Source organism: Rhipicephalus microplus, chromosome X (genome assembly GCF_043290135.1).
Source record: "Rhipicephalus microplus isolate Deutch F79 chromosome X, USDA_Rmic, whole genome shotgun sequence".
Lineage (NCBI taxonomy): Eukaryota > Metazoa > Arthropoda > Arachnida > Ixodida > Ixodidae > Rhipicephalus > Rhipicephalus microplus.
In genome coordinates, this window is record NC_134710.1 from 66,922,128 (window position 1) to 66,940,653 (window position 18,526).

At 43.9% G+C, this 18,526-nt stretch overlaps 1 protein-coding gene across 2 annotated transcripts in view; it reads left to right on the top strand.

Moving 5' to 3' along the window:
* The window catches only part of htt (huntingtin), a 255,626-nt gene that overhangs the window by 180,625 nt on the left and 56,475 nt on the right, over positions 1–18,526 (top strand). For both annotated transcript variants that reach the window (XM_037426940.2, XM_075877044.1), the window contains exons 39-41: positions 1,250–1,369; positions 15,623–15,853; positions 16,585–16,713. In XM_037426940.2, the coding sequence (XP_037282837.2) occupies positions 1,250–1,369; positions 15,623–15,853; positions 16,585–16,713 (480 nt within the window). The remainder of the gene's footprint in view (positions 1–1,249; positions 1,370–15,622; positions 15,854–16,584; positions 16,714–18,526) is intronic.

Genomic DNA, 18,526 nt, shown 5'->3' on the forward strand with positions numbered 1-18,526 from the left:
TTAAACACTACGTCCAGTGGGAGCTATGACGGATAGCATTACAGTGCGACACTGACACTCGGCACCAGTCCTGCACACAAGGACGCTCTTTGCGCCAGTTTGGTTGACCGCCGTGTTCTCAGAAGCATCAAACCAAACATGCAAATGATCCACGTTTCCTATCTGGGCTAGGTTATACTAGTGCTTTGCTCACTGCGCGTTAACAGAGCGGTGAAAATTTACCACTATCATCGTACTCGCGTGTATGTTTTTGACAGAGTGTTGTCCGGTGGCAGATGCTGAGTTGTTGTTGCTTCATAAATATCCGAAGCCTTCCCTCATTTGCCTTGAAATCCATATGCGAAATGTTCATGTAATGTGCGATTGCAAGGGCCTGGATGGCGTGGTTGACAATGCGTAGCCGTCTTTCGCGATGTTCGTGACGTATTCAATGAGCTCCTGCTCAAGTGTTAAAAATTTGCAAGGTTTGCCGCGGAATGCTTTCTAGTTTTGTTTGTTCCGGCTAGCTCTTTTTTTTTTGGTGACACCACTGATGCACGCACTTGTCGTTGACATGGAAATCCAGCCAGCTGCACCTTTTTTATTCTGTTTGGTGTATGCGACAACTTGAAGTTTGAATGGAGCATCGTACACGGTTAAGCGTTTTTTTTTTTTCTTTTTCATCTCGAGCAGTTGTGAGATAAGCAGTTGTCAAAATAAATGGCGGCGCAAAGGATTGGTGGTGCCAGCAAGACAAGCGACAAGATTTCGCAGATAGTGCTGTGCGTCTGAAGCTGAGAAACAGCGCTGTGTGACGAAGCTGCGGGACAGCTGTTGGTATCTGGTGGCTCCAATGAAATGCGCCATACGCAAGATACAATGGCGCTGCCGTTTGCTGGCGAGTTTTTTTTTTTCTCAGAATGTGGATTCCCAAGTTGGGGAAAGCGGCGTTTACACAAGTGCAGCCTTTAGTCAAGTGTATAAGGTACATCAAAAGCATTAACATCAGCGGCGAAATAACCTTCAAGTTAACCCTTGTTTGGTAATTTAAGTGTTATTGTCACTGTTCATAACTGAAAGCTAAATGAGTTGGCAATTAAAGATCTTGTGTAATATACAACCGATACTTATGAGTGACAAGAAATGAAGAAAACGGAAAAGTCATCTCTATTTCTTGTCGCTTGTTTGTGTTTCGCTGCTCATTTCAGAAGATTTTCTTGTACATCTCATAAACCTGAGAAAACCACCCTTTGTTACTATTGCAATGCAGGAATGGTTTCTTGCACAAGTACGGGAACGTTGTTGTTCTGGACGAGCATCTGCAATGGAGTGTTCTCAGCTGCTGGCTAACTTGAGTCATGAAGATGCAGAAGCCATCATTCAATTGAAGGTCAGTCATGCAATGTGCATTGCAGAGGGACAAGCCTCCTTAACCGTGTAGGCTCTTTACATGCATGAGAAGGCTTACAGGAGATAGTGCCACGAGGAAATTTTGTTTTTACCCAATTTGGAAGTGCTCTTTTCTGCACTCAGATTTGCCTGACTAATGGCGGCACGAGTTATCACCCATATGAAGACAAAAGATTTAGCTGCGTATGCTGGGAGTTGTCTATTGTGTTGGATTTCGTCACAAGAGCCACACCTACATTTTCTGTGTCATAATACAAATGAACCGTGCCTGTGCCCACTGTTTTTACTGATAACTGTGCTGCCATAATTGGGTAACCTGCTTTGCAGGAAATTTTTTATTTCGTAACTTTTTTTTCCAGAACCCAGAAAAAAAAAAGCCATGTAAAAGGAATCATTGGAGGTTTATGAGTGCTCTATTACTTTTCTACTCAAATATACTATGCTCTGTAAAGTAAAATTTTTCAAAATTTTTAGGAGTCAATAGGCCTGTCAACTGCCATTGTGTTTTTTTTCTTTATTTGATATGCCTTATTTTTATGGTTAAAATGTAGAAATATGTTTGCTGGTATTGCTTTAAATATAGGTCAATACAAGCCATGATGAATTTACTTCAGTGTCATGTATCCAGTGTTTTATGAATAATTCGAAGTAGCACAGATAAATTTTTGCGCTTCAAGTTATTCGCAAGTTTATACAACTCACCCAAATCTACAAATTCATGCTAGCAGTGTTTTATGGGACCAGTGTAGTAAAAAATTTGTTATCTATAAAATTGTTTTTGTTTTCCAGTGTCTCTTCAAGCAGAATGCCACTCTATATTTGAAAACTATTCTTTGAACTGTGTTTGGCGATGTTGACCTTTTTGAGGCAAGCCTGTCTTTAATTCTCAATTACCCTTCAGCTTTCAAGAAAATAAACTACTCAGTCAATCGATGAGTTTATCATACCTGAAGGATCTCGACACCGAACATTACATGAGGGGTCAATGAATAAATACAGTAAAAGCTCGTTAATTAAAGTCAATGGGTACTATAAAATTGTTCGAATTATGTGGAGTTCAAATAAGTTGGCGGATGCTACTATGAACAATCATGCACCACACAGTTCAGGCAGAATCCAAAGAAGTCATGTCTGCACACATAATTGTGAACTATGGTTTCCAGGTCGAAAAGACTAACAACAGCCACGCTTATCTCGTGGTGGCAGATAATTTTAAGTCTCGTGCTTTCACCTAAACGATTGCCTTGTAGTTACAGGGTGCACAAAGGTCACTTCGCCCGCTGTCGTCTCTTCACTTGCGAAGAGAGCGCACTTTTCAAACAAAGCAAAGTAAGAACTGTGACACTAGTTTGTTTGTGCTCATTCTTTGTGTACCTGTGTGTATGTGTTTTATGCACCCTTTGAGTTTGAGCAGCGCGTTGAGTGTTGAACTATGAACGTTAGCTTGCGCTCGTCCTGTGTGTGTTCTTTTCGTGTGTTCTTTTTTGTGTTCTTTCTTCTTACTTAAGCAGCATACTGCACGTTTTGATTTGGTTGCCGCTCTTCGCTTGACATTCTAATTTGTTGCTATCGCATTCATTGCTTCGTCATTGCGGCGAAACAACAGTCGAACACGCCCTGCAGGGGCGTCTGGTTAAGTGGGCGTTTGGTGTGCGTGTAGCGGCACCACAAACCCGAGCTGACAGGGGGGTTTCGACACCCTCCCACATCTAGCCGTGCATGGCTTTGCCGTGTCCGGGGAAAGAGTGATCCTAGGGGTTGTGCTGATGCCGGGTTGTTGGACATTTAAGGGCCCCGGACAGAGGCAGCACACCCCTTTGGCCACGACTTCATGTAAACGGCACCCCTGGGCTGACCCACTCAGGGGAAATCGGCAGTCGCCTTTTCCTATCTCTCTCTCCCTTCATCTTCGTTTTTTTGTCTCTTGCTTTTTATCTGTCCTGTCATCTTCTCTTTTCCATTTACTTCCTAATTTCCTGGCGGTGAGGGTTAACCCTGTATTTTTGGCTGCGCCCAACCTTGGGTAGTTATATTCGGTTATAGTAGCGATGCATGGCTGGTGTCTCCAAGGGTTTACTATTCAACCTTGTAGCGTCCCCTTGTCGGGCTTGGTGGTGGGTGGCCACCATCATCACTGAATATTACATTTCCTATATGGCACACTTTTTCCCGCACTCTCTGATCGCTACCCGAAAAGGTGGCGCACCGAAGAAAGCTTCACACTCCTGAAACCAAAGCTCTCATTCCCAAAGTACCATGCTGTGCACAGCCAAAAATAAAACTAAACAGTCCAATCAATCTCACCTTTCCCTGTTTCAAAAACCCTGACAGAAGCCATTGGCCCAGGCTACAATGTAACCAAGTTGAGAAGCGGCGACCTCCTTTTGGAGGTACGCAACAAGCTTCAATATGATAACTATGGAGGCTGCTTCGAGACTCACCGACGGCATCTTGTCAATTTTAAAAACATCAAGTCTCAAGGCAGGAGAACGTGTCGACAGGCCAGGAGGGAGAGCTGGCAGAGGTGTTTATCTGGAATCAACTTATATGCACACGAATCAAGAGTCTGGAGCATGGTCGGTAGGGTAGCAGCACGAGAACCACACCCTCTTTCTCTACTGGACACACAAGGCGGCAATTTGGAAGACCAGGTGAACTTCCTCAGTGCAGAATTCGAACAGGTCTCCATCTAATCCCAATAAAGTCCAGCGTTCCAATAATACAAAGCAAAAACAGAAAAACAGAAAATAGAACGCAAATCCACAAACAATGAGGCATACAATGAACCTTTCATTTTAGCCGAGTTACAAGCATCGTTAAACTGCTGTAACAGAACCACTCCAGGCTCCGACCGTGTATTATACGAAATGCTCAAGCGTCTGCCTCCTGAAACTAAAAAAACTCTCCTTTTTTTGTATAATGTCATTTGGTTTTCCGGTGAGATCCCTTTCGCCTGGAAAGAAGCAGTCATTATTTCAATTCTTAAACACGGCAAGAATCCATGCTCAGCATCAAGCTACAGGCCCATAGCATTGACAAGTTGCCTTTGCAAGGTTTTTGAAAAAATGGTAAACAGACGACTGATGCATTTCCTTGAAACAAATAGCCTGCTTGACCCATTCCAGTGCGGTTTTCGAGAGGCTAAGTCGACTACTGACCACCTTGTCCGTATCGAGGCACAAATTCGTGATGCTTTCATTCATAAACAATTCTTTCTATCGGTGTTCCTCGATATGGAGAAGGCCTATGACACTACATGGCACTTTGGCATACTCCTAGACTTGTCACATTTAGGTCTGCGGGGTAGAACATTTGCAATAATCGAAAGTTACGTTCCAACCAGACATTCCGTGTCCGAGTTGGCACTGTCTTATCACAGATATTTGTCCTAGAAACAGGAGTGGCACAAAGAGGTGTATTGAGTTGCTCACTTTTCATAGTCCAAATGAACTCCTCATGCTTGTCTCTCCCACGCAATATTTTTTACTGCATATATGTCGATGATGTTCAGGTTGGTTTCAAATCGTGCAACCTTTCAATCGGCAAATGTCAGGTTCAACTAGGTTTGAACAGGGTTTCTCAATGGGCAGTTGAGTATGGCTTTAAACTCAATGTGCAAAAGAGCACTTGCATCTTGTTCCGTCGAAAGAGGGACCTTCATCCCGACCCCAACATTGACCTGCATGGTGAAGGTCTGTCTGTGAAGATCGAGAATAAGTTTCTGGGTCTAATATTAGACACAAAACTAACCTTCATTCCATACATCAAGTATTTAAAAGACAGGTGCTTAAAAAACCATGAATATTTTGAAAGTTTTGTCACGAACTACCTGGGGCTACGTGACAGGAAATGTCTGATAAATCTATATAAAAACCTTGTACTCACAGGTTTAGATTATGGTGCTATAATATATCAGTCTGCGACACCATCAGCCTTAAAGATTCCCTACCCTGTCCACCACCTGGGCATTCACCTCTCTACGGGTGCTTTTCGAACTAGCCTCGTCAAGAGTCTGTACGTAGAACCAAATGAATGGTCGCTCCATCTGCAGAGATGTTACATGTCTTTTACGTACTATCTCAAGGTTAACACTGTCGAGGGACATTCAGCTCACTCCACATGTAATGATCTGTCCAATTCTACCTTGTTCAATAACCGTCCTTTGCTGAGACAGTCCTACTCACTCCGTGTCAAGAGGCTTGCGGAGGAAACAGCTGTGCCACTTGTAGAACACCGTTTGATGGCAGTATATTCACCACCGTGGAAATGGCAAGTTATATACTGCGATTTATCTTTCGTGGAAGTCACTAAACATGCGCCTACTGCACATATCCGCACGCACTTCCTCGAACTACAGCACAAGTACACTTGCCCAGAATTTTGCACAGATGCTTCAAAATCTCACACTGGTGTGTCCTATGCAGCTGTTGGCTCATTATTTTCTAACTCCGGTATTCTGCACTCCGAATCAAGCATGTTCACCGCAGAGGCTCACACGCTATCTGTGGCCGTCAAGCATATTAAGAAACTGCCGCTACAACGCGTGGTAATATACACAGATTTGCTGAGCGTAGTAACGACTTTAAAAACTCTGCAAAAACATAAAAATTCTGTTCTTGTGTCACTGTACTCTCTGTTATGCAAGATCTATGCTCTCAAACGACATGTTGTAGTGTTATGGGTGCCAGGACACCGCGAGATCTCTGGAAACGTGTTGGCGGATCAGCTTGCCGCATCTGCTCAAGACAACGCTGCTGGATCAAGTGCAGGGACAGCTACGGATGTAGCTGTCCCTGCACTTGATCTGAAACCTTTTTTACAAGAGCTCAGGGCATGCTCGCAACGTCTATGGGATAGGCCAGTGGTTCTCCAACGGGGTCCCACGAACCACCTAGGGTCCGCGAAGACATTCCTATGATCCGCGAAACCCTCACTCGTATTTTTCTTTAAGCGTGACTGTGCCACGTATTTATAAACTGTCCAAAATGAAGTGATGTGGCACGTTTGTTTGATGTTTTTGCTAGCAATAAAAGGCACCTGTTTCACGCTCCAGTTGTGTTGATTTACCTACGTACCCCCCCCCCCCCTCCCTGCCCTCCACTGCAAGCGGTCCCCCATCACTTCCACCAGTCCACAAGAGGTCCCCCGACACATCCACGGCTGAGAACCACTGGGATAGACAAACAGAAAACAAACTGCATGTTATCAAACCGAGAATCGGAAATTGCCAATAGTATTTAGATCAAGCTACTACACACAAATCACATTTACAAGACTATAGATAGGACACACACACTCGACACATTCATACCTTTTGTCTGGTGGCGACGCATCATTGTGCGAGAGATGTAGAGAACCATGAGCGGTTCTCCACATCCTTGTCCAGTGCAGTAATTTAGATGCTCTCAGAAAAAAGCACTTTTTATTGCCATACCGACAACAGATACCTTTGCACCCATCAATGTTCATCGGTAGAGAACCCCTTTTCACACATAAATCATTGCTGGCATTTTTAACAGACGTACATACTTTTAACGTAATATACCCAGGCGCTCCGTAGCACGACCTCTAAAGAGAGGTCGCTGCTGCGGTGGCTACATATCCATCTCTGTCTGACTATCTTCTTTTGCCATTCACTCTCACTGCACATATTTCACATCAATGTCATGGTTTTAATGCTTTTATATTTTTACCCGTGTCAGCGCGAGGAATTTCAAGGCCCTTTTACAGCCACCTATCATAATCATTGTTCGCATCACTTGTCCATTGACTTGGCGCTCTTTGACCATCAAATGGCCCTTGCGCCATAAAACACCACACATCATCATTATCATCACAGTCAAACACGATTATGTCAAACCCACATATGTAAAATTTTCGGGTATATCGAACTCGCAAGTTACCCCTTTGAAATTCCTTTGTAAAAATATAGAGCTTTGCAGGTTTATATCGACCGGTATTTTTACCCGCCTTCAGATACATCGAACGCTGCGTGAGCTGAAAGTTGTGCTTCAACACTCTCCCTCCCCTCTCTTCCCTGCGATCTTCGCGGCAGCGCAGCTCCTCGCGAGAGTTGGAAGACACGCATAGGTACTCGCAGCGCCCCGTGACCTTCGCGCGTGGCAGAGGCGTGTGGCAGAAGCGTCCGCACAGCACCACGCTTCTGCCAAAACCTGAAACACTCGAAAAAAGGTAAGGGCAAGAGGGCTCAGACTGCACAATTCACGGCACAATCATTAACTTGTGGAACGACTTTTTTTTCAATTCTTTTTCTCTCCTCATGCTTTCTTCGCGTACCCATAGGCTCGGAGAGCAGGAACGAAAGAGCCGACGTCATCCTCCTTTTGCCTTTTCTTTTATTTTTTGTTGCTGTTTTGCGAATTTTGATCAGCCAATCACTGCTCGCGCCTTATGCTGTTGCCCTCGCAGGTGGCCATCGCCTCGCGAATGCTTTGTTGCTTCCACCGTCACATCGCCTACGTACCACCGCATGTGCAGCATTTTTGTTTTGCGTGCGTGGTGTGCAAAGCTGCTGAAGACTCCTTTAATTGTCGACTTCTCGTAGAGCTATGGCCAGCACCAACAAGCGCAAGACCCTTGACTTTGCGACGAATTTGAAGGCTATTCAGCGTGTTAAGGCAGGCGAGAAATGTTCGACCGTCGCGGACGACTTCGGAATACCACGGAGCACTCTTGAGTACCTTGTTGAAAAACAAGGCAGATATCAAGGCAAAGGCAGCAGAGAAACAAATGTTGGAGACTTGTCATGTGCACGCTTCTGCCCACAGGAATGTAGAAAAGACACTCTATGCCTAGTTTTTAGAAGTGCGTGCAAAGAACATTGCAGTGGATGGCCCAATGCTGATTGCGAAGGCCAAATGGTTTGCCGCTGCGCTCGATGAAACAACTTCACCGACAACAGCGGGTGGCTTCACTAATTTAAGCAGCGCTACAACATCGTTGGCAAAACCAATTCTCGCAAAAGCGAAGCTGTCAGCAGCCAGGACATCCAGCAGTGGATGACAAAGGCGTGGCCAGAAATCTTCGTGAAGTTTTCTCTGGCGGAGATCTTCACTGCCTGGCGAGACGTGAAGACGGACACAGTGGTCAACTGCTTCCGCAAGGCAGGCTTCGAGACAGCGGAACTTGCACGAAACTGGTGAAGACGACGATGATAAACGCATAGACAACGCGTTTCGCGATTTCTCTTCCACTTCCCGGCAGCAGTTCCACGCTAAGGTTCTGCGGAGGACTTTGTGGAAATGGACTGCAATGTCCTGGCCGACGGCTGATGTGCAAACGGGGCACTGGCTACGCATGCGCACTCCGTTGCTGAACTGGCGGCAGCATTCGGCATCATTCGTTGTTGTGTCAGCCACTTGGAGGGAACCGGGCTGTCGCACCTAGACAGCCTTGATAAGATTGAGACTAGCGTCTTCAACATTTCAAAAACGAAGAAGCAGGCCGAGATTAGCGATTTTTTTTCACACAAATAAATCATTCTGTTGCGGCGTGTGTGCGGAATTAGTTGTCATTCTTGAATGCGCCTATGGTAGGTGATGATCCGTTACAGGTTAGCTCTCGGGGCCTCTATTTTTTGATATTGAATTATTCATATATATTGAACTAATTCGTGATCCCTTTTGATTTCGATATATCCGTGTTAGACTGTATGACTTTTTTTTTTAGTTAAACAGCTTGCTATATCGACCTCTGTACAGTAAGTATGGTAAGTTTTAAAACATCACATATTTTGAAAGTGTCCACCTGGGTAGAACAGCACTTGCCACGTTGGTCTAGTGGCTAAGGCACTCAGCTGCTGACCCACAGGTCGCGGGATTGAATCCCCGCGGCGGCGGCCACATTTTTAATTGAGGGGAAAATGCCTAAGGTTCGTGTGCTTAGATTTAGGTGCACGTTAAAGAACCGCAGATGGTTGAAATTTTCAGAGCACTCCACTACAACGTCTCTCTTAATCATATGGTGGTTTTGGGCCGTTAAACCCCAACAATTATTATTAGTATATCGGTGGAACAGTGACTTTGGTGGTCGGCTGCTGACCCAAGGGTTACGAGTTTTATCCTGGCGTCGACGGTCACATTTTGATGGAGGCAAAATGGTAGGGACACATGCACTGTGCAGTGTCATTGCACGTTAAAGAATACCAGATGGTCGAAATTTCTGGAGCTTTCCTTTATGGTGCCCCTCATAATCATATTATGGTTTTGGGATGTAAAATCTCACATATGATTATTAATATTATTATTATTATTATATTTTACAAGTTATCGCCTGCATTTTACCAAAAATCAAATCCTGCCACTCTTCAAGTTACTTCCACTTCCCCTTGAATGAACATAAATGATGTTTGTGGATTCCTTGTTTCAATTTAAAAAAGCATTGAGCAGGTTAGTGGGGTCTTGACGGATATGCTCATTTTGTGTGATATATATTATTTGAATTATATTCAAATTTATTTGACCATGTCACTATTTACTTTGAACACAAATTTGAACCCAAGGCGAATACTTACAAATAGCTCTTTTCTGCACACCTCGTCCATTAAAATCGCTTTAAAGATTGTTTAAGTGTTGTTTTTAAAATTATTTTAAAAAGTAAACGAAAGCTAGGTAGACTTGTGACTTATAGTTCACTTTTTGTGCACAAATTGACTTCAAATTCTTAAAAAATACAATGTGATCTCAGTTATGTATTGCATACTGACATACTAGTTAGTGATGAAATTAGTAAAAGCAACATACTTAGAAAGTACTGAAATTTGGTCTTTATGGTACAGATTCTTTGTGGTATAAATGCCAAACAGAACACGCAGGGGAGATGACTGTAGGCCGGATTTTTAGGCTCTAAAAGTCATGTTTTAGGTGCCTAAGATAGGCAGGCAAAACACAGTTCTAGGCCCCCAAAATCGTAAATATAGGCACAATCAACTTCTACAAAAATTCAAATTTTGGAAGAGACATGTACACAAGCAGTGTCTACGACAATAAAGCCAAAAAAAATGATTTAGTTTGTGGTGGCACAAAGTCGCCAATAGCTTAACTTAGCCATGCATAATGTGCTTTTTTCCGCAGTATTTGTATAACATGGTCTTCTTTTACTGGCAAGCATAGTGAGCTAAGTGTCCACTGTTGAATAAACACACTCCTGGGTCTCTTTCTTTTCGGCATGGCTGAGAAGGGCAGCACAAGAGCAAATAGCCAGATTGCTAGAAAGCCAGAAGGGCATTTAGCCTCGTATTGGCGGGGTTAATCGCGCCGGGTTAATTTTTCCTCTGTATGTGAATGCCTTAAAGAGCCCCTCGCCAGGTTTTAGTCTTTCGAGCTGGCAAGTGTAAGGCATGCGTTAGGCGCTCACGGTCACGTCTGCCAAGATTTGCAATATTACGCGCCCCAGAAAGAGGTAAAATGGCAGACTGAACGCCGCTTGCCCTTTATCTCATGGGCCCCTACCTTAATATGGACGAGGCAACGCAGGTCCGTGGCTGCCAGGCGGGGGGTCCGCCTCCCTTCACGAAATTTGGATTAAGGCATGTGTTTTACCGACGACTTCAATAAAAAATTCCTGGCTATGGCTCTGGGATAAAGTACAACAAGGAATTGTCCTGCGTACATGCTAGCAGTGCATGACAACACGAGAATTATTCAAGATGACATGCGTAATTTGTCCAATCATTTACTTGAATAGATGATTGAAAGTTGAAATATTCAAACATACAAACAGAATCTGTGTGCCTTTTAAATATTATTATTAATATTTACTTCGCATCGAGCAAGATGAGAAACTAAGAAGCCTCCATTTCGTTTGCATTTGTGTTCTCGGCGTTCTCACGCCGTGCTGGCGCCAGCCCTGACAACACTTGGCGTATTTTTGGTACATCGTCCCTTACAACAGTTCCAGTGACGTGACCCCATGTATCGTGGTAAGGATAGGTGATTCATGCCAGCGTCTCGAAACGTGCGGATCCGTCCTGGAGAAATAGGCAGAACACTACAGACAATGCCGAAGTGACACAACACCACATGCATGCATCACTTGGCATAGGCATGTCATTCCCATGTACTCTTGTATGTGCCTGGCGTGTTGGATGTGTTTGCGCATGGCCTCCGAAATAGCAGGCCCGCAGCGGGTTTCTCTCCAGCCGTCCCAATTGCACGGAGAGCACGCGTTTCCAGTGGGGGTCACGCGTGCTCTTTTCTTCGCACTGCAGCACTCCTTCGTATGGTCAGAAAGGCTGCTGCACTGTTGGCGAAGCTTGCATGTGGCGAGAAAAAAATGTTTTTGCACTTCTATATAACTTCGCACTTATTAGGGAATGTCGGGCCAAGGTGTATGAGAGACGAAGTCAATGCTCGGTCATATATATTTTCTAAAAGACTTTTTTTGCCGAGATATTTTCATTACTCTTATTAGAGCACTTATAATTTCTATGCCTCTGCAAGAGATCCGGATGTGCTGGAAACTCGCTGTATTTCGAAGTTTGCAGGCTGCATAATATAGAGGGCACTGGCGAAGAAAAAAATGACAGCCCGATCAAGAAGCGAAGTCAAGAGGGCCCTGTTCTACGCTCACGGGTCACACTCGAATAAAAGGGTTGCTTTTTCTTTTCTTTCATGGAACTTATGCTGCTTTTCACTGTAACATCATTTCAAGAATCCTCCCATCGAGCCGCAGAAGCAGGATACAGAGAAAAGGGTGCAGGCGGTCACCATGCGTCTAGACTGAACGTCTCTGTTTCTGCGATGACCATGGGCTTGCAGGCACTTTTTTGGTCCTTATTGTCGCCCATTCATGCTGTTAATTTTATGATGCTCAGTGGATATGTTGGGCAATATAAGAACGAACATCGATATCTTTTGCTTCTTCAAGAAGTACGCCTCAGAGTCTGATGTACCTGGTATGAAACATTGTGGTGTTACATAGCGGTGGAAATTTGAACTTTTTCTTTAGCAGTCTACCTCGGTGAATACTTAGCTTTCATTAAAAGATGCCGTTATGCTACATATGCGACCCTTTGATTTGAATGGGGTCGAGAGTACAGTAAATGAACACGACACTGATATTGCCATTTTGCTACCAAAACAATCAAAATTCAGCAGCCAAAAAAAGCGACTGTAAGAACTCGAGCACTTTCACTGCAAAATTAAGACTGGGAGTGTGAGTGTAGATTGGCTAATCGAAGCCTTTATTCTGGCAAGATTATTTCTCACGTACCTTACTTCAATGACATGACCAGGGACCTCAGTTGTTTAGAGCGTAAGTGCGCTTTGGTTGACCATCTCATAAATATTTGTACACAATATATTAGTAAAATTATGGGTGAGGATGGGAGAGAAATATGATTCAACGTCGATAATTAGCCATGTTTTTCCCCATAACAGTCTCCAGAAAAGAGGAATGCTAGAATGCCTCTATATTCCTCAAATCGAGGTATTTAGCACCGAGACAGAACGAACCGCAATGAAAAAAAGTTATACTGCCACAAACAAATTGATACCTCAATCACCTATCAGGAAAATAATTCATTAATTCATTTTTATTTCCTTAAAGACCCTCGAGATGGCATTACATAAGATGCAGCATGTAAATTGGACCAAAATAAATGCAGTAAGAGAAAAAAGATATTTTCTTTCAGTTGAACCAGAAGATCCTGGCGGTGATTCTTACTGGTAGACGGAAGAAAAAAAATCATGTGCACGCTGGAATCACGTGCGCTCTGCTGTATGCTATGCTCTCCACCGTCGCCGGAACCCTCACTCAATGCACCACCGGGCGCACGAGGTGGTACTCAGTTTCGCTGGAGAGCACGGCAATTGGGACAGCCGAAGAGAAACATCCCGTGTGCCCGCTATCTCGCAAGCCATGGTTTGCATCATGTGATCTTTCGGCTCGTAGTTGCTCCAACACGGTAGAGGGCAGGGAGGGAATTTATCTTGCAAAGTCTACACGGGGCGAGTGGCAAATGTTTCAAGACCACCTCCTCACTTCATGCTTTCACAGCTCGTAATGAATTGATTATAAATGCTTGTGGTACAAAGTTCTTCATTGGGCGTGCAACTTCCAGTGTCTTGCTAAAATTTACCATGTGACCTGGTGACACATCCTTGAAGAAATAAATTACAACCAAAACAAAAAACACGTGCACGTCTGATTTTTTTTATTTTTTTTTACCTACGCTGTACTTTTTACCTTCCCATGACGGTACTCGACGGGTTCGCATTCGTTCATCTTCCTGTGGCTGCATAGAGGCACCTCCTGGTTTCCCGTTTCTCACCACACACAGATCTTCAATAAGGTGCTTCAATTCCTTGAAAACACTGGCCATGGAAAACTGGTTTTAAAAGCTGCCCGTCACGTTTTAGCTATGAATGCCACTTTTACGTTCTTCCCCTCTCCTCTTTGCCTTTTTATTTACCTCTCCCCATTCCACTATCTACGCCAGGACGTCCTCCCATTGAGGGTAGCAGAAATAGCGTCCTTTCCTCTCTCTCTCTCCTCCTACTACTGCAACTACTTGGGCCATGTCAGTGCGCTGGCCTAAGGCAGCCGGCGAAACCCATTTTACAGCTGCTGGTGGTTATTTACCAAAATTTGTTAAAAAAGACGTTACATCGCATAGTTTCGAAAGGTCAATATTGCCAGCTAACACGAATCGCATTCTCAAACTGCACTCGAAAGCAAAATTTGAGGTTAAATAGTACAGTGGAACCCCAATTATACGACTTTAAGGGGACCACGCAAACAGTCGTATAATCCGGGCGTTGTATAATAGAAAAACTAAGAATATAGCAATGACACTCAGCCTTGCCCCAAAAAATTAGTATAGACCGCCTGCATAAGCCCACGGCACGACCTTGTGCCTCTGCTAGAAAGATAGATTAAATTATTCTTGTCAGCGACAGCTGATGGCAGTGTAACTTAGTTGAAAGAGGTGCGAGTGAATCTCTATTCTCAAGTTTAAAAAGAATTGAATCCAACACGCATCTCTCTACCGATAAATAGAGTCCGAAAATGGCCTGCACGTGAAAGTGAAAATGAAACCGTGTTGCCAATAGCCTCCCGTCAGAAGAGTCGGACACAGTGTCATCGTTATTCACATATGGCAACCGACCACAAGTGCATAGAATGCCTTCATGTGCAACTGAGCTATGCACGTTGCGATTTGTGGCCTTGTGAAGTGCAACTAGTGATGTCCCGCTGTTAGTATGAACATCGACGTGAACTAAATGTAATCTTTCACAGTGAAAACAGCTGCGTCATGCCCTTATGTGTCCACAAGACTGTGACTGCGAGTGCGACGAAGGCGGGAGATCAGACTGTATGTCGACCAGAAAATGTTTCCATGGACTGAAAACGTGAAAATATAAGCTTTTAGGCCGGCTGCAGCTACTTTGTGTGGACAGTGCTTGACTAGGTAGCGACCCCAGATACGTGCACACGGGATTGCGCTGTTTGTAGAAGCACATGAACTTCCAGGAGAATAAATTTTTCATTCTAAGAAGACATCCGTCTTGCTCTCTCATTTTCTAATTGCCAACCTAGGGGAATGCAAGTTTATATTTTGCACTCGTGGATAGTATTTGGTCCACGCTTGATTCGAGTAAAGGGGTTCTTTTTTTTTTTGGACGAAATCTGAATGTCGTAAGATGCGAGGTCGGCGTAAAACTGCATCGTATAACCCAGGTTTTTAATACATTATTCCCATGGGGATTTCGCCGGGACCTAACCAATTCATTGTAAAATGTGGGTCGTCGCGAAACCGGGGAACATATAATCGAAGTTCCACTGTATTCATATAGGTACAGATTTTTAAAATAGGCATTTATAGACACTATAAAAACACTACGAAAGCTATTCTTGGCCTCTTATTCATGCTCATATTTCAAAGTGGCACGATAGGAATGCAATGAACAAAATAGGCATTTGCCTAAAATCCGGTTTCTAGAGATGACACTACATGCAACTATTCACTTGCAAGCAGCATAGTTGTCTAGCCCTTTATTTGTGCAGTATTTATTACTCATGGCGCTTCAACATCCGTATATCGCTTTGTCTGCTAACAAGCTTCTCTGAAAAAGTGGAGAGCTCTGTTTCAGTATGTAGGCCAGTTAGAGCACTGATGTGTTCACTTATTGTCCTACTTACGAGATGTGTTCACTTAGTGTCCTTAGAGGGCTCGGTGCAATTTTATCTAGTTTAGGTCCTCTTGTAACAGGACGTGGGGCCAGCTGTGGTGTGTGCAAGCCTGCGACTGGGTGCCCAGCGCTCGAACACAGGTGAATCTGCGCTGTATAAGGCGGCACGGTCTTGTGTGTTGGGCCAGATCCGGCGATTGATGGCTGAGCTTCCGCAGCCACACCACCCCTTCTTGGCAGCATCCATGGCCGAGTGCCCACGTGAGGCACGACATCAAGCTCGGCTTATCACACTGCTGGAGGACACACAGGTACAAAATATGGTCGGCTCGTTTGCAGGCACTGCTGAGAGCTTAGCGAAGAAATCACTCCAATTTAGCTAATCATTAGTCTTATGAACAGCTTGGCCTTTGCTGAGCTAACTTGTTTTAGTGCAATCTTCAGTTACATAAACAACCAGTAAACTGCTCTAATAGAGTTCGTGCATGGGCTTTTCAGAGTTAAGTACTACAAATTTCACTTCCTTTCATACAGGGCATATATTATATTATATTATATATTATATATTATTTATATTATATATTATATTTCAAAGGGCATATATTATAGTACCCCTCTATTGGTGTTATAGTACCCCTCCACGAGAGTTTAATATAGACATAGTAAAGAACTGTTCTTTTGCTTAATATTTCCCAGACAATGTTACAACCTTTTGGCATAGCGAATGATTTCATATATCTGGTTTTGACTGCTGCTCATGGCACAAAAAAACCAACAAGAACTCGTGATTCGTTGTTTCTTACCAACCGCCTTGTTCAGAAAGCAAAACTGAATACTTAGCCCTGCTTAACAGGTATAACTGCTCTGTAACTTTTAAGCATGCGGGAAATTCAACATCAACCTCATTGTTTGTATCATAAATTTCGGTAGGGTTTTGGTCACACTGTGCACTTTCTGTAGCTGGAACTTGGAGGGCATTTGATATGCGACTTCATTGTACAAAATGTGTTTGTGACTGTTTGCTCTAAATGATTATGTTCAGGTGTGGGATGTGTTGTGCCGGCTAGCACCACCTGTCACCACATACTTGGACGGCCTGGCAGCCTTAGCTACTGATATGCCCATCGATAGCCTTGAAGATGTGGCCAGGTTCGCCGTACTCTGTGCTGAGGTGGGTGGTGCACTTTACTGCTATGTCTGCCCCTTTTCACGGAAGGCTCCCCGCTGAGCATATAGGCGTGACCCCCCCAGAAGCACACACTTAGGGACCCCTAGTGGACCAGTCTAAGTGATAGAAGGTCATTTGCACTGAGATAAGTACGCTGGCTATAAACTAGCACGACATGCAGCATGAAATAGGTTGCTCTTATTACCATACTTACTCGCATAATTTGAACACTTTTTTTTTTCGATTTCGAACTCCAAAAAGGGGTTGCTCAAATTACGCAGAGATTTCGAGATCGCATATGAAATAATGTATACAATGAAATCTCGGTATAACAAACTTCAGGAGGCCGCAGCAATTTGTTCGTTATTTTTTAAGGTTGTTATAGTGAAAGCCCAAAAATTAACCATAAATACTTATTTTGCACTGACAAAAAACTACAAATTTTCAAGACCATGGGTCCTTGAACTCGGCTTTTTTATGAGAAAAAAAAAATGCACAAGTGAACACTAAAAAATGCACGTTTACTTGAAGAAGTCCGTGATTTTTTTTTTTTTTTGATGCCTGTAGCACAAACTTTGCAGCGCAAAGGCCTCCAGCTCATCCCCATTCCTGTGGTGCAATTCGGTGGTGCGATCCACTTTCTCGCTTAGCAAAAACTGCTTCCGCTTTTTCGTCACACCCCGCCGCGGTGGTCTAGTGGCTAAGGCACTCACCCGCAGGTCGCGGGATCGAATCCCGGCTGCGACAGCTGCATTTCCAATGGAGGCAAAATGATGTAGGCCCGTGCGCTCAGATTTGGGTGCATCTTAAAGAACCCCAGGTTGTCAAAATATCCAGAGCCCTTCACTACGGCGTCTCTCATCATCATATGGTGGTTTTGGGACGTTAAATTCCATATATCAATTGGTTTTTCATCGGAAGCAGAGATGAGCTCATTGTAGTAGCACCGCAGCGTGAACACCGACTTGCTTTGCGGACGCGATAAGTAATCACCGAAAAGAGATGAACACAACTGACAAGACCTCCTGGAACACATCTAGAAGTGACAAAGATAACAAAAACACGAAGCGTATGGCTGTCATTGCTTCTTCCGAAGAAAAGAAATAGCTAAAAAAGCAAATTCCTCGCATTTCGTTTTCTGCTCCCTCACTGTCTCAGGTGGTTATTTCAAGCAATTGCGCGCACCAGTCATTACACTAAGAAGTTTTATGTCGTGTTTGAATCCATGAGTACTGTACTCAGTTTGTAGCATGTCATCATCGCCTTTTTTTTTTGCGTAGTATGCATGTATTCTTTCACCTTTGTATCCCCACTCCTGCTTACAGCCTTCTAAGGCTAGCAGTACTTTACAAATAAAAAAATAAAATAATATGTTGCTTTTTCCCCGAGCGGTTCTTTCCAGGGGTATGATGTTCTCACTTCCAAAAGCTTTACGGGCACATGTGACTATCTGGCTGCGGATTGCTTTTTTTTTTTGCCTGTGTACCAAGCTCTACGCACAGCTGCAAAAACCGATGCATTATTTATGCTCGCAAAGCATCTCCAAAGCGCTTGGCCGAGAATAGCACCGCAGCAATTGTATTTGTCTTTCTAATGCACTTGTCCACTCGTAATGTAGTTTGATGCTTTCCTCGCAGCAATTTCAGGACTTCATTTCACTAAAAAACGGGTTGAGGTTAATTGCAAAAACTTCATGCAGCATCCTAGCAACGACGCTCCCACACCTACACCCGAGCTTCATTAACTTGTATGTGGATATGACCTGCGAGACCAGACAGTGTCTCATTGAGGCGGACACCGTTTAGTTATATGTGGG